This window comes from Mesoplodon densirostris, chromosome 1 (genome assembly GCF_025265405.1).
Source record: "Mesoplodon densirostris isolate mMesDen1 chromosome 1, mMesDen1 primary haplotype, whole genome shotgun sequence".
NCBI classification, from domain to species: domain Eukaryota; kingdom Metazoa; phylum Chordata; class Mammalia; order Artiodactyla; family Ziphiidae; genus Mesoplodon; species Mesoplodon densirostris.
In genome coordinates, this window is record NC_082661.1 from 277,328 (window position 1) to 298,535 (window position 21,208).

The window sequence follows — 21,208 nt, forward strand, 5'->3', positions numbered from 1 at the left end:
GGATGAATTATCCGATACTTAATGGAAATGGAGCTTCCATATTCTTTGTTTGCTTATTTACCCATGTTGGGAGAGGTCTGTATTATGGATCTTACACCTTCCTAGAAACATGAAACATTGGAATCATCCTCCTATTTAATAGCCACAGCATTTACAGGTTACATCTTATCATGAGGCTAAATAGCTTTTTTTTAAATTAATTAATTAATTTATTTATTTTTGGTTGTGTTGGGTCTTCGTTGCTGTCACGGGCTTTCTCTAGTTGCGGCGAGTTACATTACATTACAAATCTCCTTCCAGCAATTCCTTACATTGGCATTAACCTAGTCAAATGCAGCTGAGGAGGATTCTCAGTGGATAAAGCCACCCTTTCCCCTGTTCTTCACCTTCCACTTTATCCTCCCATTCATTGATTACTGCAGCTTTAGTAGTTCTTCACCCATTACTCCTCATGAAACAGGCTCTAATAGTCCAACAAGGATCTAATCCGATATGAACAAAATCCCGTTTCATCCACACTGCACAATTAAAGATATCTGGTATGCCTGTTCCTATTTCTAATCTCACTAATACTGGTACTAGTCTCATCTGAACTTCTAGGGGTCCCAGACCATTATACTCCTCCTAACCCCCTCAACACAGCCCCCCACATCAAGCCATAATGATACTTCTTATTTGCAAACACAATTGTATGATCCATTCACAACAAACAGGGAGCATACTCTCCTGAATCTTCTCAATCCTAATTTTATCAATTGTCCCAATACTTCATACAACAAAACAACAATGTATAACATTCCGACCCCTTAACCAATGTTTATTCTGAGTACTTGTAGGGGACCTACTGACACTAATATCAAACAGAGGACAACCCTTTGATCACCCATTTATTGTCACTGGACACATAGGATCTAGTCTGTATTTTTTTCTAATTCTGGTCCTTGTACCGCTAACACGTATCATTGAAAATAACGTCCTAAGAGGAAGGGTCTTTGTCGTTTATCTATTACCCTGGCAGAGAGAGATCAGTGCCACACATCACAAGGAGACAGTCCACAGATTTAGTCCAGGAAATTGCTAAACAGCTAACCACTACCCTCAGGGGAGAATATCATAATCCATAGATATTTCAAAATATAATCTAAGACATCTAGTTTTTTTTGGTTAATAGACTTTTTTAAAAAAATATTTATTTATCTATTTGGCTGTGTCGGGTCTTAGTTGCGGCACGTGGGATATTTGTTGCAGCACGTGGGATCTGCCGTTGTGGCGCGTGGGCTCTAGAGCACCAGGACTTAGTTGCCCCACGGCATGTGGGATCTTAGTTCTCCAATCAGGGATCGAGCCCATGTCACCTGCCTTGGAAGGCAGATTCTTAACCACTGGGCCACCAGGGAAGTCCCGTGATAGACTTTATTTTTAAGAAATTTCAGGGTTAGAGAAAAATTAAGCAGAAAATCAGAGTTCCCATAATACCTTCTCCCCATTCCCATTTCCCTTCCTATTAGCTGACATTGGCTAGTATATTTGTTACAAATGATGAGCCAATTAAAACATGTATTTTTCAACCAAAAATTACAAGACAGGCAAAGAAACAGGAAAAGTGTGACCAATATTCAGGAGAAAAACAGGTAATAGAAACTGTTCTTAGTGGACCTAGGTATTGGACTTAGAGAACAAAAAATTAATGGAAGCCATGTGTAGAGTTAAAGGAAAATATGATGAAAGTGATTTAAATAAATAAATCTCAATAAACGACATTTTAAAAAGAACCAAATGGAAATTCTGGAATTGAAAAACAATAACTAAAATAAAAAATTTACTAGAGGGCTTAATAAAAGACATATTTAAGTATATACCTTTAAGTTAGATCAACACATAAAGACATAAATAGAAATTATCCAACCTGAAGGAGGAGAAAAAAAAGAAAAATGAAAAGCATCCCAAGGACTTCCCTGGTGGCCCAGAGGCCTGTGAGACAACAACACACACATGCATGCACACCACACACACACACACCACACACGTGCACACACACAGGCACACATCATATACACACATACATGGAGTCCCAGAAGTAGAGGAAAGAGAGGGACAGAAAAAATATTTCAATAACTAATGGCAAAAAACATTCTAAATTTGATGAAAAGCATTTATCTACAGACCCCAATAAGCTCAATGAGCCCCAAATAGGATAAAAACAAAGATGTATCACAGTTAAACTTTATTTTTTTAAATTAATTTATTTACTTTTGGCTGCGTTGGGTCTTCGTTGTTGCGTGCCAGCTTTCTCTAGTTGCGGCCAGCGGGGGCTACTCTTCGATGCTGTGCACGAGCTTCTCATTGCGGTGGCTTCTCTTTGCTGCTGAGCACAGGCTCTAGGCGCGTGGACTTCAGTAGTTGTGGCACGTGGGCTCAGTAGTTGTGGCTCGAGGGCTCTAGAGCACTGGCTCAGTAGTTGTGGCGCGTGGGCTTAGCTGCTCCGTGGCATGTGGGATCTTCCCAGACCAGGGCTCGAAACCGCGTCCCCTGTATTGGCAGGCGGATTCTTAACCACTGTGCCACCAGGGAAGCCCACAGTTAAACTTTAAAACCCAAAGACAAAGAGGAAATCTTGAAAGTAGCAAGAGAAAAACTACTACTTCTGCGCAGAGAACCAGCAACAGGATTAAAGCTGACTTCTTATCAGAAACACCGGAGACCTGCAGACAATGCTTGAGAAGGAATAACAGCAAAAATAACCTTTCACAACCTGTAGAGGAGGTGAGAGCACCTCCTGACTCCAAAGGTAGACAAAGACATTACAGGGGAAAGAAAGCTATACACAGACCAACATTCCTCCTGAACATTGACACAAAAATCCTTAATAAAAAATACCAGGGCTTCCCTGGTGGCGCAGTGGTTGAGAGTCCGCCTGCCGATGCAGGGGACACGGGTTCGTGCCCCGATCCCGGAAGATCCCACATGCCGCGGAGCGGCTGGGCCCGCGAGCCATGGCCGCGGAGCCTGTGCGTCCGGAGCCTGTGCTCCGCAACGGGAGAGGCCACAGCAGTGAGAGGCCCGCGTACAGCAAAAAAAAAAAAAAAAAAAAAAAATACCAGCGAGGGCTTCCCTGGTGGCACAGTGGTTGGGAGTCCGCCTGCCAATGCAGGGGACAAGGGTTCAAGCCCTGGTTCGGGAGGTTCCCGCATGCCGCTGAGCAACTAAGCCCTTGTGCCACAACTACTGAGCCTGAGCTCTGGAGCCCGCGGGCCACAGTTACGGAGGCCTGTGTGCCTGGAGCCCGTGTTCCACAACAAGAAAAGCCACTGCAATGAGAAGCCCACGCACTGCAACGAAGAGTAGCCCCCGCTCGCTGCAACTAGAGAAAGCACGCACGCAGCAAGGAAGACCCAGCGCGGCCAAAAATAAATAAATAAAATTAATTAATTAATTTTAAAAAATCATATTAAAAAGCTATTAATGAGATTTTAAAAAATACCAGTGAAATCCAGCAAAACATAATAAAGAATTTATCCCAGGAATGCAATGTTGTTTTAATATTCAAAAAGTTAGCTAATGTACTATACTATATAGATAACATGAAAGACAAAGAAATGTTCATTTTAATAGACACAAAAAGAATCTGAAATTCTTTTTCAGGAAGCCAATACCCATTAATGATTTTTTTAAAAACTTTAAAAAAAGTAGAAGTAGAAGGGAACTTTCTAAACCTGGTAAAAGGGCATGCACAGAAAAATTTACAGTGGTGATCATATTCGGTAGTGAAAGACCAGTACCTCTCACCCTCATATGGGGAGGAGACTTCACCGTCCACGCTCACCCTGCTGTTCAACATTGTGCTAGAGAGTCCAGCCTGCACAACAAGGCAGGACAAAGAAAATCATGCTTGAATTGGAATGGAAAAATAGCTGTCTTTATTTACAGATGATATGATCCCATACTTAGAAAGAGTTTAGTAAGATCTCAGTATATAAGATCAATATACAAAAATTAATTGTTTTTATATACTAGAAATGAACAATTTGAAATGAAATTAGGGAGAATTTTTCATTCATAATAGCATTGAAAGTAATAAAATACTTAGGAATAAATTTAACAAAAGAAGCACAAGACTTGAGCTGAGGAAAATCACAGATCTAAATAAATGGAGAGATATTCTTTCTTCATGGATTAGAAGACTCAAGTCTTCGTCAAGATGGTTATTCTCCCAGAATTAATCTATAGATTTGATGCAATTCCTATCAAATTTCTAGCAGAACTCTGTAGAAATAGACAAGTTGATCCTAAAGTTTATATGAAAATGCGAAGGACTCAGAAGAGCCAAAAGAATGTCTAAAAGAACAAATTAGAACAGAGACACTAGGCCACTTCGAAACTTGCTACAAAGCCCCAGTGGCAAAAGACATACTGTAGGCATAAGGATTGAGACACACATCAGTGAAACAGAATTAAGTGTCCAGAAATAAACCCACATAGGTATGGACAACTGATTTTTGACAAAGATGTCAAGACAACTTAACATGAAAAGATTAGTGATTTTAACAAAAGGTGCTGAGACAACTTGATATCCATATGCAAAAACTAATAATAACTTAGACCTATAACTTACATCATACACACAAGCTACCTCAAAACGCATCATAGGCTTAAATGTAAAAGTTAAAATTATAAAACCACTGGAAGAAAAAATGAGAAAATATTCAAGGCCTTGGGTCAGTTCTTAACACGACACCAAAATCACGACACATAAAAGAGAAAATTGATTCCTTGGACTTTATCAAAACTACAAACTTTTGCACTCCAAAACAGACTATCAGGGGCTTCCCTGGTGGCACAGTGGTTGAGAGTCCGCCTGCCGATGCAGGGGACATGGGTTCGTGCCCTGGTCCAGGAAGATCCCACATGCCGCGGAGCGGCTGGGCCCATGAGCCATGGCCACTGAGCCTGCACGTCTGGAGCCTGTGCTCCGCAATGGGAGAGGCCACAACAGTGAGAGGCCCGCGTACCGCAAAAAAAAAAAAAAAAAAAAAGACAAGTCACAGACTGGGGGAGACTGCAAATCTTCTACCTGCTGAAGGACTTGTATCCAGAATATATGAAGAGTTTTAACAACTCAGTAACAACAAGACAAACAACCCAATTGAAAAATGTTCAGAACGTTTAAACAAACATTTCACCAAAGATATACAGGTAGCTAAGAAACCCACGAAGAGATGTATAGTTAATGATGGAATAAACTGTATGTTTTTAAGACAAGACGAGAAAATTTAAGCAGACCTACTCCCTGCCCTGGGCCCTCCTCAAGAGCAAGAATGTCTGCCTCACCAAAAAGATCTTTTTTTTTTTCCTCCTTCCTTCTTTTCCTAGTTCTGTTAGGGTCGTGGTAACCTGCACTCGATTCATACGTGTAGAGCTGGAGTGTGTATTTTTGGTGAACTTTACATAAAATGTCAGGGTCATTTTGATGAACAATCCTTTGTCTTGAAAATGTATAGAGCTGTGCCTTCAACTTCTAGCAAGCTGAACAGTCCTCAGTTTTCTGAGTTATAATTCTCAGGTTGCCTTGAATAAAATTCTCTATTTCTTCTTTAGATGGGCTACTGATTAATTTTTGTTGACATTAGCATCATAAGTTATTAGGGATGCAGATGCAAACCACAGTGAGATATCACTCATCCTACTAGTGGGTATGAGGTCAGCGTCATGAGCAGAATTGTTTCCTCCCAAAATTCATACATAGAAGCCCTAACCCTCAGGACCTCAGCATGTGACAGTATGTGGAAATATGGTCTTTAAAGAGATAATTAAGTTAAAATGAAGTCATATGGGTGGCCTTAATCCATTCTGACTAGTGTCCTTATAAGAAAAGGAGGTTTAGGGACTTCCCTGGTGGAGCAGTGGTTAAGAATCCGCCTGCCAATGCAGGGGACCCGGGTTCGAGCCCTGGTCCGGGAAGATCTCACATGCTGCAGAGCAGCTAACCCTGTGCTCCACAACTACTGAGCCTGTGCTCTAGAGCCCGCGAGCCACAACTACTGAAGCCCACGTGCCTAGAGCCCGTGCTCCGCAGCGAAGAGTAGCCCCCGCTCGCTGCAACTAGAGAAAGCCGGTGCGCAGGAACAAAGACCCAATGCACCAATAATTAATTAATTAATTAATTTTTAAAGGCTTAAAAAAAAAGGAAAAGGAGAGTAGGACACAGATACACACAGAGGAAAGGCCATCTGAAGACACAGGGAGAAGCCGGCCTCTATAAGGCAAGGAGAGAGGCCCAGAGGAAACCAACCCTGCCAACACCTTGATGTCTGACTTCCAATCTCCAGAATCATAAGGAAATAATTCCTGTTGTTTAAGCCACCCGATCTGTGGTACTTAGTTATGGCAGCCCTTGCGAGCGAATACAGACGGCTGCAGCAAAAAGGAGAGATAATAACACGCGTCCGGGGCGGGGGTGAAGCCAAGCCTCTCTGCACCGCTGATGGGAATATGAAATGCTGCAGCCACTTTGGAAAAAAGTTAAAACATTTTCTTTAAAAACTACATGTAAACTACCATACGACCCAGCAATTCCACTCCTAGATACCTGTCCAAGAGAAATGAAAGCCCTGTGTCCCCACAAACACTAGTCCAAGAACGCTGGCAGCAACGCTGTCAACAGCAGACACACGTGGGACAAACAGTCCAGAGCCTGGCGACTGGATAGATAAAACGGGACACATCCACACTCCGGGGCACTAGTCAACAGCAAAAAGGTGTGACAGCCGCGCCATCGCTCCTCGGCCAGCTGTGAGCCCAGGTGTGGAGCCCCGACCCTGCTGGGCTGAGCCCCAGGGTCCTGAGACCACGGACCCCGCTCACCTGCTTACTCGGACAACGCGACTGCGCGGCGGCTGCTCTATGCCCGGCGCTGTGCAGGCTCTGGGCCACAGCGGCTACCAGGAGCCACAGGTTTGCCCTCCAAAAGCCGACAGTCGGGGCTTTGGACGCCGAGACGTGAGGAGGAGGCCCTCTGGGCGGGTGGGGGCCCAACCCAGCTGTGCCTGAACCAAGCGGCCCAGAGGGGGCAAGAGGGCAAGTCTGCGCGCCCGACAAGGTGGTGCCTGTGAGCCTGGACATCCCCAGGGGAGGATGCTGGCCAGGGTGTCTGTCCCCTCCCTGCTTCCCTCCCACCCCCCCGCCCCGCCTGCAGTGCGGTGGTGTGAGTGTGTGAGGTGTTTGTATATGTGTGTGCAGCGTGTGAATGGTGTGTGTGTGTGTGTGTGAGACCTGTGCCGTGGTTGGATGTGGTGTGCGTGTCTAAGCCAGTGACAGGTTGGGGGGGCAGCGCAGCTCCTACGGGCATGCGTGGGAGGGGGGCAGCAGCGGCAGACGCAGTGCTCCCCTCCCCCAGCCTGCATCTCCCTGGCAACAAGGGCAGCCTCGGTCTGGGGCTCGGCCCCTCCCCCGCCGCGCCCCAGCTGAGAAGCGTCTGGAACCGCATCCTTCCTCCGCATCCTTGTCCTGCGACCGCATCCTGCTGCAGCTGCCCGTTGGAGACGCCTGTGAGCCATTTGCACATTTGTCCTTGTGGAGCGGAGCTGGGGGGTGGGTGGGGGGCCGAGTGTCCGCAGGAGTGTGAGTGTGCGTTGAGCGGGTGTGCATGGTGGGTGTGCAGGGGTCGCAGGTATACTGGTGTGTGTGCACGGATTGCGAGGGGCGTGTGCAGGGCTGGGAGAGTGGCGGTGGTGGGGAACTGCAGCTGACCCATTGGCAGCCGGCCGGGCAGGGGTCCTCCCCTGGGGTCTTTGCTGACCCGAGCGCAGGAGGTTGTCCTCAGGCCCCCCCCCCCCCGAGGATCCGGGGCCTCCGCGGGACGAGTCCCTGCCTGGATGTTCCAGAAGGGCCGTGGGTGTCCAGCCTTGTGCAGACCCGACGTGCCGCCCGGATTCCCGTCCGCGGTAGAGCGGGGCAGCTCGGGTGGGGGTAGGACTGCTGGACATCAGCTCCCCCGTCCCGTGGTGACTGCAGCCCCCTCCCCGCGAGCCAGCTCCACCTCTGCAGGTCTGAGAGAGCCAGTGGGAGATGGGCGTCCCGAGGTGGGGAAGGGGTGCCAGGTCCAGGACTAGTTCAGCTCTACCTGAGGGGGTGGGGGAGGCAGAAGGGGCTTCCGACGGACCAGATCACGAAGCGCTGCCGGCAACGGCACGGTGGTGGCGGAGGTGAGGGAGGCTGCGTGGCAGACGGGACGTGGCCAAGAAGCGGAGAGAGGGCATTTGTCCAGAACCGCCTGCCGCGGGCTCTCGGTGCGGAGCCACAGGTGGCTGGTACTTGAGACGCTGAAGCCGGGGGCAGACCTGCACCTCCCCCCACCTGCCCCGCTCGCCTGGGCCTCTCAGGGCTGGGCTGGCGCCTGCAGTCCACCTGCCCTTGAACCGGCAGTCAAACCCACCATCGGCCTGCAGGGCAACGTGTGGGAGCGCACCTGGGTGGGCGTTGCGGCTGGGCCTGGAAGGGGCGGCGCGGGGTCGGGGGCCTTGCCGGTTTAGGCAAAGCGCGCAGGCCCCCAGCGCTCCGTTGTCACACGCACGCCCAATGCGCACAGGATGCTCGTGCCCGCCCGCACATGCAGGCGCCGGTGCATACCTCCGAGTGACGCAGCATCACAGGGTGGCGTATGTGTGAAAGCGAGTCTGACGTGACCTGCAGCCGAGCTTCCTGAGGGCTTTCAGCTGAGGGTCCATGCCCTCCCGTCCAGCCACCCATCGCAGCCTCAGCACAGCCTCACTGCTCAACCTGTGCCCCCTCCCCAAGCCTCGTAGAGGAGACGTACACCGCCCCACATCCCAGCCCAGCAGCCTACGGCGAGCGGGGAGCAGCTGATCCGCTGTCGAAGGCACAATTACAGCGCAGGGTGGAGGGAGGGGGCCGGTGGGCGGAGTAGGGAAGACCCCTCCCATTCCACGGAGCTATGTGTCTGTCGTGTGAATGAGCCCAGCCAGCCTGCCGAGAGGGTCTGCTTGACTCAGGCAGAGAAAGGAATTTTGCGCGGGGGGCTTCCCAGATGCAGCCCAGCCCCTACCCCAGCATTCTGCCTGGAACAAGGCGCCTGGAGCCAGACGCAGAGGGTCCGTCGGGCCCCCAAGTCTTCTTTTCTTCAAGAAGACGTGTCATTGCCTGCCTGTCTCTGTTGCCATGGAAACCCAAGATGATGTAACGTGGACGTCATGCAGAGGCAGAGGAGTTGGAGCTTACGTTTGGCTTAAAGGGAACCCAGAGGCGGAGCTCGTATGGGTAGGCGCCTCCTGCGGGAGAGGAGGGGGAGACCTCGGCCTTCCGCCTTGCAGGGGGCGTGGCCACCAAGCTGAGATTGACAGGTTTGCGGGGGTGGGGGCTGCGCCCCCTCTGCCCCTCCCGGCTTCTGTCTGTAAACCGCAGGTTGGGTTTGAGACTCGCGGGGCGTCTGCTGCGTGAAGGCCCCCAGCCCCTCGCCAAGCTCCCCTCAAGGCCGGGGCGCTTGCTGTCGCCACCTCGCACAGCCCTCCCATGCAGTCCCCGGTCGTTCCCCCCCGTCCCCTTCCGCGGCCCCCTTTCGGCGGTTTTCATCTCTATTTTCTTCTTCGCACTGGATCGCCCGACCTTTTTTTATTTATATGTTGATGGCTCCTTGTCCATCTCTGCCTCGTGGAGCGTGGACGTCATATAAGCGCTGTACGAGCGAAGAATGACAGATGTCCCGCCCTCCTGGGGCAGGTGCCCAGGTGCCCGGACGTCATCCACAGGCCCGAGCCCCGGCCAGGCCTCGACCCACCTCAGGAAGAGCACACCGCCCCAGCCTGGGGTGTGTGGGGAGTGGGGACGCTTTGCCGGTCTGTACGGCCGGGCATGGCGCGCACAACCAGGGAAGGGGGCCGGCTCAAGATGCTAAGAGAACCCTCCTCCGCGGGCGCCTGGGGAGCGAGTCCACGATGGGGCGGCCCCTCTCCCAGCCTGGGCCGGGGGCTTCCTGCCCTCCCCACAGTGGCCGCCCCGAGCCTCCCTGCCCAGCGCCTCCCACACGTCCTGCAGGTCTGTCTGACTCTGCCGCTGGCAGGGGCTCCCCCTCTGCGTTCCCACCTGGCCTGCCCGCACCGGCACCCACAGCAGGGCCTGGCTGCCGGGGTTTGAGTGAGGGCCTGGCAGGCACCGGCGGTGGTGGAGCTGATGCCCAGAAGTGTCGCTCAGGACAGAAGTTTGGGGGTTGCAGGGTGGGTGCAGGCAGTGGCGAGGGAGGGGCCACATTCGGAGGCCAGGGCGGAAGCTCAGCCCGAGGTCCTCGTGAGGAAGGGGACAGCCAGGGCACAGTTGTCAAAAGGCTGCTCAGTCCTGGGAGAGGGCGTGGCCTGGCTGTGCCTCTGCTACCTGCCCGCTGTCGTTCGGTTTTGTTTGTTTTTAACCTTTTTTGTTGTGAAATATAACGAACTCAGAAGAGGACACGAAGCAAACGTGCAGCCTAATGATTCGTCATAAGTGAACCCCAGGCTTCCAGCATCCAAGTGAAGACCGGAAACGCCCGCCCCGCCCCGAAGCCGCTCCCCTCCCCCAAGGGCACCACCCGGGACCCTGCCGACGCAGGAGCATTGGCCGCACCTCCGAGCTCCTGAGCGCGGGATGGGTACCTAAACAAGGCTGTTGTGTTTCTTTATTCTCGAACCTTCATCTGTGCCTGGCTTCTTTTGGCCAACGCTGGTTTTGTGATTCAGGGCTGTTCTTGCAGGTAGCGTGGTCCCTTCCCTTCCCTGCTCTGACGAACTCTCAGAAACGCCTCTATTCATGTGCTTGTTCCACTGTGGAGATGCCCCGTGGTGCGCCCGTCTGTGGGCAGTGCTGCTGTGCACGTGGGTGCACACCCGCCTTCCTGCGGGGTGTCTGCCCAGGAGTGAGTGAGGCCCGTCACAGGTTCAACACCCTAGATAAAGCGGCTCCACCCCACCCTGTGGCGGCGTCTGTTCCTGCTCTCCTGGGTTCTGGTGGCAGGTTCCCCCCCCGCCCCGCTCCCCCCCCCCGCCCCCTCAATTTGTGTCTTCAAGGATAATGGAGTGAGCACCACTTCAGTATTCATGGCCATTTGAAATCCTCTTCTGTCCATTTTTCTCTTTGGTTATCTGTCTGTCTTTCTTGACCAACTTGTTTATATGGTAGATGCCTGACCCATATTGGCTTCCACCATACTGGGTGGCTCCAAACAACAGACGTTGATTCTTTCACAGCTCTGGAGGCAAGAAGTGGGGCATCAAGGTGCTGCAAGGGCCGAGCTCCTTCTGAGGCCCCAGGGGAGGCTCCTTCCTGCCTCTTCCAGCTTCAGTGGCCCCAGGAGTCCCTTGGCTTGTGGCCACCTCCCTCTAGTATCCACCTCCATCTTCAACATGGCTTCCTTCCTGTGTGTGTCTGTGTCCAAATTTCTCCCTTCTTATAAGGACACCAGTCATTGGATCAGGGTCCACCCTAATCCATATGAGCTCATCTTAACTTGATTAGATCTGAAGAGACCCTATTTCCACATAAGATCACGTTCACAGGTGCCCGGGTTAGGGCTTGGGCTCTTCTTGTTGTTGAACCCACAGCAAGTCCTTTCTCATTTGCAGGCTGCAAATATTTTCTCCCAGTCTTGGTTTTTGTTTCCATTCTTTGGAGGCTATGTTTTGATGGGCAGAAGCTCTTAATTTTTTAAATTGAACTGTAGTTAATTTACAGTGTTGTGTTAGTTTCAGGTGTACAGCAAAGTGATTCAGTTATACATATATAGCTATTCTTTTTTGGATTCTTTTCCATTATAGGTTATTACAAGATATTGATTATAGTTCCCTGTGGTACACAGTAGGTTCTTGTTGTTTACCTATTTTATATATAGTAGTGTGTATATGTTAATCCCAAACTCCTAATTATCTCCCCCTACCCCTGCTATCCCCTTTGGTAACCATACGTTTGTTATAAGAAGCTGTTAATTTTAATGTAGTTCTTTTATCAATATTTTCTTTTGTGGTTAGCGCTTATTTGTGATACTGAAAAACTCTTTCCCTCCCTGAGACCAGGAAAATACTCTCCTGTATTATCTCTACGACGCTTTTCCATCTTGGCTTATCCACCTGGAGTAGATTTTTGTGTGGGGTGTGAGGTGGGGATTGGGTCCACTGTTTGCCACGTGGACATTGGGTGGCCACGCCCAGGCTTTGCAGTGACATCTCCATGGTCCGTGTGTGTAGGGTGTGTCACATGGGTCTTTGTACACCATGCAGTGATACCACACGGCTATGTGACAAGCTAGACGCCTGGCAGACAAGTCCCCCCCTCGGTCTCTTCCAAGATGTTATGAGTGTCCTTGTCCCTCTGCCTTCCGTATAAAATTACAAAGCTTGTCAAATTCACACAAAAGGGACTTCCCTGGTGGCGCAGTGGTTGGGAATCCGCCTGCCAATTCAGGGGACATGGGTTCGAGCCCTGGTCCGGGAAGATCGCACATGCCGTGGAGCAACTAAGCCCATGTGCCGCAACTACTGAGCCCATGTGCCACAACTACTGGAGCCCACGTGCCTAGAGCCTGTATTCCACAACAAGAGGAGCCACCGCAACGGGAAGCCCATGCACTGCAATGAGAGTAGCCCCCACTCGCCGCAACTAGAGAAAGCCTGCGTGCAGCAACAAAGACCCAACGCAGCCAAAAATAAATAAAATAAAATAAATATATTTATTTTAAAAATACATAACTATTGATACATTTTTTTTAAATTCACACAAAAAATTCACCTTGGAATTTTGATTGGGATTTATTGATTCTATAGCTACACTTTGAGGGGAAATGACGTTTTTAAACATGGAAACTTACAAAATCCATGACCATATCTTTCCCCATTTATTTAAGGAATTTAGGAGTTATTTGGTCTCAGTCAATAATGTCTTTTTTAACAAAATATTTATTTATTTAGGCTGCACAGGATCTTAGTTGTGGCATGCAGGCTTCTTTGTTGTGGCAGGCATGCAGGATCTAGTTCCCTAACCAGGGATCGAAACTGGGCCCCCTGCATTGGGAGCGTGAAGTCTTATCCACGGGACCACCAGGGAAGTCCTAGTCAATAATGTCTTGACAGAGGTTTCTTCTGTTTTTCCACAGGGAGGTCCTTCTAATCTCTTGTTAAGACCTGCTCCTGAGCATTCGATATTTCTGATACTGTTTAAGTGGAATCTTTCAACAAATTATGTTTTAATCTTTTGTCACTGATACATAGAAACAGAATTGATTTCTGAATACCTTAAACCCATCAACTCTGCTGAACTCACTTTCCAATCCATATAGTTTATATGCAGATTCTTTTAGATTTTCTACACACAAAAGATGCTTTCTCTGTGAATAATGAGAGTCTTATCTAATCTCATCCAGGCTTTGTACCTCTTATTTCTTTTTCCTGCCATATGGCTTGGCTAGGACCTCTATAAATCACCATCATTTATAGAACTGATAATAAAGGGCCTTTTATCTCCCTCTCAAATTTTTTTTTTTTTTTTTTTTTTTTTTGCTGCGCCGCGCAGCTTGTGGGATCTTAGTTCCCAGACCAGGGATTGAACTGGGCCCTCGACAGTGAAAGCGTGAAGTCCTAACCACTGGACCACCAGGGAATTCCAATAGATTTTTTAAAATAGTAAACAAATGTTGAATCTTACCAGATACTTTTTCAGCTACTATTAAAATTGATCAGATCATTTTTCTTCTTTATTCTGTTCATATGGTGAAAATAATGATTGCTTTTCAGATGTGAAATTTCCAGAATACACCCAGCCTTTTAATATCTTGCTGGATTCCACATGCTTGCATTTTATCTGGGACCTTGGCACTGGTGCTGGTGGGTAGCATGGCCTGCGAGGTCTTCTGTCTCGTTGTCCTTGCCGAGTTCTGAGATGGAGGTCGTGCTGGCTTCACAAGCTGGGCTGTTCTCCCTTGTTCTTTCCTCTGGATGAGTTTTGTATGAAATTTGCATTATTTCATCCTTAAGTGATTGGTAGAATCTAGGGGTGATGCTGCCTAGGCCTGGAGTTCTTTGTTGGAAGATTTTAACAACAGATTTAATTTCTTAGTGGACATGGAACCATTTCTTTCTCCTTTTGATCGACTGAGTATATTTTGTGTTTCTGTTTTTTCAGTTTCAAGTCATTTGCTGTGTTCCTTTTCTCTTATCGGTCAGCGTAGAAGTGAAACCATCTTGACCTCCCCCAGGAAACTTTGTGTTCCTCCAAGCCATGCAGGTCCCTTCCCCTTCCTCCCTGCCCCCCACTCCTGTTCTTGTCAGGGCGTTCCAGCTCCCCAGATGGTCCAGTCCAGGTACACCATTACTGCCATGCTCTGTGCAGTTAGCTCTTGGATTCATTCACCAGCATCCTTTCTGTAGCTCTGTTACTTCCTGCATCTCCAGTAGGGTTGCCAGATAAGACACAGGACACCCAGTTAAATTTGAATTTCAGATAGACAATACTTTTTAGTATAAGTATGTCCCTGTACTGCATATTACATGGATATATCATAAAAAGCAAAAGCATCCATTGCTTATCTGAAATTCAGATTTAACCTGGCGTACTGTACTTTTATTTGCTAAGTCTAGCCACCCTACTCTCCAGGCTTCTATCTGGGATTGTTTTCTGTTGGCTGCTGCCCTCAGAATATCTCCTGGAGCAGGTGGGCCAGTGGAAGACTCTGCCAGGCAGTCACCAGTCAGAGGCACTATCACCTGCACGGCTGTGGGGGCCAAAGGGAGTCAGGTGGGCAGGAAGGGACTAGAATCCTGTGGCTGGACTCACCCGATTTGTCCTGGGGAGGTTGGCCTGGCCGCCAACGGCCCGACCCACCTCTGGCGTGAGGAACATCAGGGTCTGCCTGGGGCCCTCTCACTCCAGGGCCAGCTGGTATGGACATCTGTTAGGTGGCCAGTGACCCTGTGTCTGCCTCTGGACAGGACAAGGACTGCCATCCACCATGGTGAAGCTGAACTGCAGCTTCTCGGGGAAGACAGGCTCCGGGGACGGGGCTACCATGGACAGCGTCCCTCTGATCAGCCCCCTGGATGTCAGCCAGCTACAGCCTGCGTTCTCCGACCAGGTGAGGGGCCTGGGCCAGCGTGGAGGCCTGTCTCATCCTGCCCTGGAAACACATGGGCATTAGCAAGGCGGCTTTAGGTGTGGCCTCCTCTAAGGGGCAGCTGAGCAAGCGGAGGAAGGGTCAGGCTGAGCCTGCTGTGTGCCCCGGTTGGCTCCCCCCGCCACCCAGAACTGCCCTTTCCTCATCCGAAAACCAGGGTAAACTGGCCACGGGTGGTGGTGAGGATTCATATGCTCTCACAGTGCCCAGCTTGCCTGCTGTCCAGCAGGGGCTCAGCAGCAAAAACTACCCCCCTTCCTCTGCTGGGCGTGCTCTTTCTTGGATTGCGGCCTGAGATGAGGTCCTTGGGCAAGGGGTGGGTGGAGGGGGAGCTCTCAGAAGAAACCTGTAAGAAGCAGAGCTCAGCTCAGGCACAGCCCTGCCTGACCCCACCGGAGCTCTGGAGAGTGAATGGCACACAGAGTTGTCCCAGCCTGAGGCCCCTGTCAGTCAGCCATTGACGAGGGCAGGGGACACTTCCCAGCATTGCTCCCATGAGTCAAGGGCAGTTCTCCAGTGATCTGTGGGGGCTTCGACCATGCCTGCTACCATTCTGGACCTGGTTCCCAAAGGGAAGGCTCAGTGGTGGGCTTCCTGGAGGAGGGGGCCAAGCTGTGGTGCCATCGAAGAGGAAGCTTCTGGCAGGGACAGCTAGCGTCCTGAGAGCCACAGGCGGCCAGCAGACGGCCCTGGGCTGCCACGGCCCTGGCCGACTTCCAGTGTCCCCTTCCCTTGGTGTCAGCTTGTAGTCATTAGAGCCCTGCCCCTAGCACCCACACCACTGCGGGCAGCTGACCCCTGCCCCCTTTCCCTCCAGCCCTCCTAGTTCAGGGTCCTCCTGCATCATTTCTTCCCACAGGTTGTCATTAAGACACAGACGGAATACCAGCTGTCCTCCGGGGACCAGCTGACAAAGTTCTCCGACCTGGAGGCCCAGAAGCTGGGCGGCGGCCACCCGGAGGATGCACGTAGCAGGGTAACCCAACCCTCCCCGCCTATTCCATGGGGAGTCAGGGCAGGGGAGGTGGAGAGGCAGCTGCAAGCTATGGGAAGCCAGGCTCTGGGCTGGGTGGGCTGGGGGCCCTTGGTCAGGGTCCTGCTCTCAGTAGAGCTGGACAGGGAATCACCCCATCAGAGGTAGGGGTCGGGCCTGGGCAGCACCAGGCTCCTGCCAGCCTCCCCGCCGCTGCTGTAACATGGGGTGAGAGCAGCCGCCGCCCTCAGAGGAGCTCCTGGCAGGAGACGCAGTGCCTGCTCGTGCCCTGCCCCCTTTCCCAAGTGGGTCGTTTGTCTCTTCCTCGGTGACTCGCGGGTTCCCCCTATACGGTGGAGACTCACGTTTCCTGCTGTGTCTCTGGCAAATGTGTTTTCCCTTCCTTCTCTAGCTCTTCAGCTTACTGATGGTGGCTTTTTTTTTTTAACTCTTAGTGTACCATCTCTAAAGCCTTTCAGTTCTCAGTAGTAACTCTGCTCCTTCCCCCTTTCCCCATCCTTTCTGAGAGGCCGGTGAGCCCTGGGCTGTGTGTGCGACGGGAGCCGGCGCTGAGGTTCGCGGCCCGGGCCCTGCGCAGCCTCACCACCCCACCTCTCCTCTCCAAACTTGCCCACCCCCCAGATGCCCACAGGGCGGATGATCGCCTTCACCATGGCGCTCATGGGCTGCCTCCTGATCATGTACAAGGCCATCTGGTACGACCAATTCAGCTGCCCCGACGGCTTCCTGCTTCGGGTAAGGCCGGTGGACTGGGCACCGGGGCTGGGAAGGGCTGTCGCGCCCTGCAGGCAGAGTCCAGGGAGGGTCCCAGGGGGGTGTCCTATGCCTCCCCTCCTCTCCCCCAAGCTACCCCCAGGAGGGTTGGTCTGGCGTGTTCCCAGCTCTATGGGAACGTGACCTGCAAAGGCCCTCAAGCCCCGTCACCTCCCAGGTATATTCAAGTCCTATCTTTAGAAAAATTAAAAGAAAATGTGTTTTAGCGAGAGGTTTTCTCTTCCTGTAATTTAAAAAGTAAAGTGTAAGGAAGGAGGTCCAGGTGGAGGGAAGCCTCCCTCACTTGCATGTGGCGTGTTTCTATGTCACAGGATGTTGACGTTTTCTGTATGCTTGGAAAGGGTTTCCCCATCCTTGTTTCTTTTCTCTCAGCTTTGCTTATGGTGACTTTTACCATTTTCAGTGTATTTTTTCAAGACTCTAAGTTTTCAGTAGATAAGTCCTCCCCCTTCCCCGTTACTTCCCAGAGGGAAGCGCTCCCCCCACAGAGGCCACAAGCCCTCACTGTACTTCCAGGGGTGCACCGGGCTGCTAACGCCCCTCACTCACTGGGATTCCCTCGGGGGCCCGCGGGGTGGGGGTGGGCCGCGGGGCAATCGCCGAGCCCCCTCCCCTTCACTCAGGAGGAGGCCACGGCCACTGGCCACCGGTGCGTTCCGAGAAGGGCTGGCTCTCTGGGGAGCCTCCAGTTCTGAATTAGAGGCCGACCCCTGATGGCTTGAAATTACGGTAGAAATCAGTGTATTTAGGGGCACTGTCTACAGTATGACCGAACTGCTCAAAAGCAGAAGGGACGGAAAGGCCCAGAGGTGACCGCCCACCCGCGGGTGGCCCACGGATGCGGCTCCCGCATCGCGGCTGATGCCACTGAGAAAAAACGCACCCCGCTTTGCACACCCGAGCCCAGGGGCGCGGCCGCCACACCCCCCCCCACGCCCCTGACCGGCCCCCTTCCACAGCACAAGATCTGCACCCCGCTGACCCTGGAGATGTACTACACCGAGCTGGACCCCGAGCACCACCGCAGCCTCCTGGCGGCCATCGGGGCCTACCCAGTGGGCCGCAAGCATGGCACGGAGACCCCGTGGTTGTCCGCGAGCTACCACGCCTTCAAGGAGGCGCCCAAGGCGCACAAGGCGCCTGCCCGCGCGGCCATGGCGGCGGTCACCGAGCCCTCGAGGAAGCCCTTGGGGAAGCCCTCGGGGAAGCCCTCCGGGGAGGCCTCGGCGCCGGGAGAGAAGGAGGCAGCGCAGAAGGTGGAGGGGAGCGCGCCACCCCCAGCCCCCCAGTGATGGCCTCTGGCCTCCGGGGTCGCAGCCCGTCCGGGTAGGTGGGACTCTCCTCCCTATCCGCCCCACCACCCCGGGGAGGGGCGGGGCGGCGGCCCGGTCTGCCGGAAGCTTACTCAGGGGTGCTGTCCGCCCTGGCGACCCCTGTGACCGCGTGAGGGTCTCGGGCAGGGAGCAGGCACGAGGGCGTGGGCAGGGCAGGATGGGGGATGGGGGGCGTGGGCAAGGCGCGGGGGTCGGGGACCGGAGTGTGGGCGCGGCGGGGTCAGTGGGGGGCGGGGTCAGGTGAACTGGAGGCGGGAGGGCGGAGTTCAGCCTCCGTTCTTCTCACGCAGGTGGGCGGTGTGGTCGTGCGCCCGCCCCAACTTGCCCGGCCTCACCTGTCCTCCCCTCTGTCTTCGCAGCGTCCCACGCCGGCACCTGTGACCGAACTCGCCCGACGCTCCCCGCTCTGTGGTCGCTGTTGTCGCCGTGGTCGTGCCTCTGTTCCCAGGCCCCCTCGCTGACGCCCCCCGCCCCGTGAGCCTCTAGCTCTGTCGCTTTTCTCTGAGTAAAGATTCACCTCCACCTGGATCTCGCGCTTCTCCTGAGCATCCTCGGTTCTCTGGCCTTTTTCCTGACCCCCCAACCCCATTCGGGCGAGGGCCCGAATTCTGTCCCCCGTTGCCCAGCTTTTCTCAAGCTTTAAAGCTCAATTTAAAAGCATTTATTAACCTAGTAACCTTTGTATATGTCTTCACTTATTCTTTCATTAATACGCCATTAATTTATACATTTAATACATTTAATCTCTTTAAACTTTTAAAGACATTTCCCAGAAGTGACAAACTTCATTAATTAGATTCCCTATGGCTCTCACACCCCGGGAGCCCTCTGAGCATCTAACAGCGCGGACCCCACCCGCTTGACACCGCGAGGCCGGAGTCGGATCTTAAACTGAAGTTTTCTCACCTCCTGGAACTAAAACCCAGGATTGCTGAGATGAAATTTAAGCCATTTCAAATTAAAATGAGTTGCCTGTGCTACATCCTCTTAAGACTTTCCCGGGTTTTCAGTAGCGAACAGCAGGAACTGATGCTGCTCGCACAACTTCTGGGCGAACCTAAGCCAAGAACAGGGCTCCACCCTCCCCGCGCCGTCTGCGGGGCCCCGCGGCCCACCTCGCCGCACATCAACCCGCAACCAGGGTATCTTCTGCAACCGCCCCACCAAGGGCATCCTGCTGAGGGACCCCTCCCCCCACTGCTGCCACCCTCATGGCCAACCCTGTCACCTGCGTGGACCCCTTGCAGCAACACGCAGCTCCGCCGTCTCCTTGGCCAAAGAGCCTCTCAACTACCCTGGACCCCAAGACCTCTGGAGACGCTTCTCAGCAAGGCGGTTGGGACCTGCCCTCACACTCCATCCCAGCTGGGCCTGGTGCCCCCCGGCCCCGCCCAGGTCTCCCCTCTAGGGAGGACCTCTGGGGAGAGCGCCTGGCTCATGGCCTCGACCCAGGGCTCAGGACGCCCAGCGCAGGTACAGGACAGCCCTCTGCTGACCTGGGCCCTGCACCCCCACCCTGTCCCCTTGGGGGAGGTCCTGGCGAGGGCAGCTATGGCCCACCCCCACCGTCCATGGTAAGGCTCACCTGACCCACAGGGCAGAGCCCAGCCAGGTGGAGGGTCAGTGGAGGGACCTAGGAAGTCTTGGGGATGTCAGGGGGTCCTAAAAGGCCCTGGAGGATCGTATGGGGCCCTGGGGACAGTCCATTCAGAGCTTCAGGTCACCCCTGCTGAATCCAGGCCTGAGCTGGGACGGAGGTCACCAGGGTGTGACAGCCTCATCCTGGAGGCCTTCCTCTCCTGTCTCATGGGAAACTGCGGGGCTGAAGTGGAGGCTGCTGCAGAGGCCCCGTGGGGTGGCTACCAGCGGGTGGCGTGCCAGGACACAGGGCCGGCCTCGGACAGCTGCCGGAGCACCTGGTGACCAGCAGCCTCGTGAGGGGGCTCCCAGCACTGGTTAGAGCCTCAGCCCCTCCCTGGGGTTCACAGGCCCCAGCCCGCTTGAGGTCACCCCACTGAGAACCAGTCCAGGACCCAGCAGAGGAGCTTCCTGGGGCGTCTGCAGGGCGTGGAGCTCCCAGGTCCACGGAGCCTGCACCTGCATCCTCACCTGCCCAGGGTGGTGAGTTGGGGGTTCTGTCCTGGGGCAGACAGCGGAGGTTGGGCACTCAGGGCCCTCTCCTTCTTCCTCCACCGTGAAAACCCTGCTCCTGGGTGTCCCCCAACCACCGACCACTGGAGCAGGTGGCAAGGCCGAGGGGTCAGAGCAAGCAGTATGACCCTGGGCAGCCCTGAGTCCAGGCTGCGGGGAGGTGGGCAGGCGTCCTGGCATTCTGGAGTGGCAGGCCTGGGTCCCACGGCCCTGGAGTGGGTGCTGGGGGCTGGCCAGCCTGGGGCCCCCCAGACCCTGGTCCCCGGTGGGCACTCTGGGGGGACCACTTCTCCAGGTCTAGCACCGCCACTGCCTGGAGCCACCCGGCCCCAGTGGGGGTATCTGCCGTACTGCGGGGTGGCCAGGCCCCGAGAACTGGAGCAGGGCTGGCTGAGGCAGGGCCTGCCTGCCGCGGGCACAATCCAAAAGAGCCTTGGATGTCCCACAGCCTGCGTCACAGATAACGGGCCCATAGAAAGGCTCGTTCAAACGTTTCCTCTTTCTTGCTGCACAAATGTGCTATTTCATGAAAAAAGTCCGGCCTTTTGAAGTGACAGACTGCCCTTCTTTTTGTCCGTCTCCCCATGTCTCGGCTGCACAGCTCAGTGCTGCTGGGCAGGAATGCCAGTGTTGTCAGCGGTGTGCCCGAGGAGCCAAGGAGCCGTGCGTGTGCGTATGTGTGGGCGCGTGTGCATACATGTGGGTGTGTGTGCATACATGTGGGCGTGTTCGGATACATGTGGGTGTGTGTGCATACATGTGGGCGTGTTCGGATACATGTGGGTGTGTGGGCATACCTGTGGGTGTGTGGGTATA

General features: G+C 53.1%; 1 protein-coding gene across 1 annotated transcript; it reads left to right on the plus strand.

Annotated features, from left to right (window-relative positions):
- The first annotated feature begins 14,977 nt into the window (after positions 1 to 14,977).
- Positions 14,978 to 18,199, plus strand: CALY (calcyon neuron specific vesicular protein). The gene is made up of 4 exons (XM_060091539.1): positions 14,978 to 15,100; positions 15,999 to 16,115; positions 16,755 to 16,868; positions 17,867 to 18,199. The coding sequence occupies exons 1-4, from the start codon at positions 14,978 to 14,980 to the stop codon at positions 18,197 to 18,199; spliced, it is 687 nt and encodes a 228-aa protein (XP_059947522.1).
- Positions 18,200 to 21,208: the final 3,009 nt, after the last annotated feature.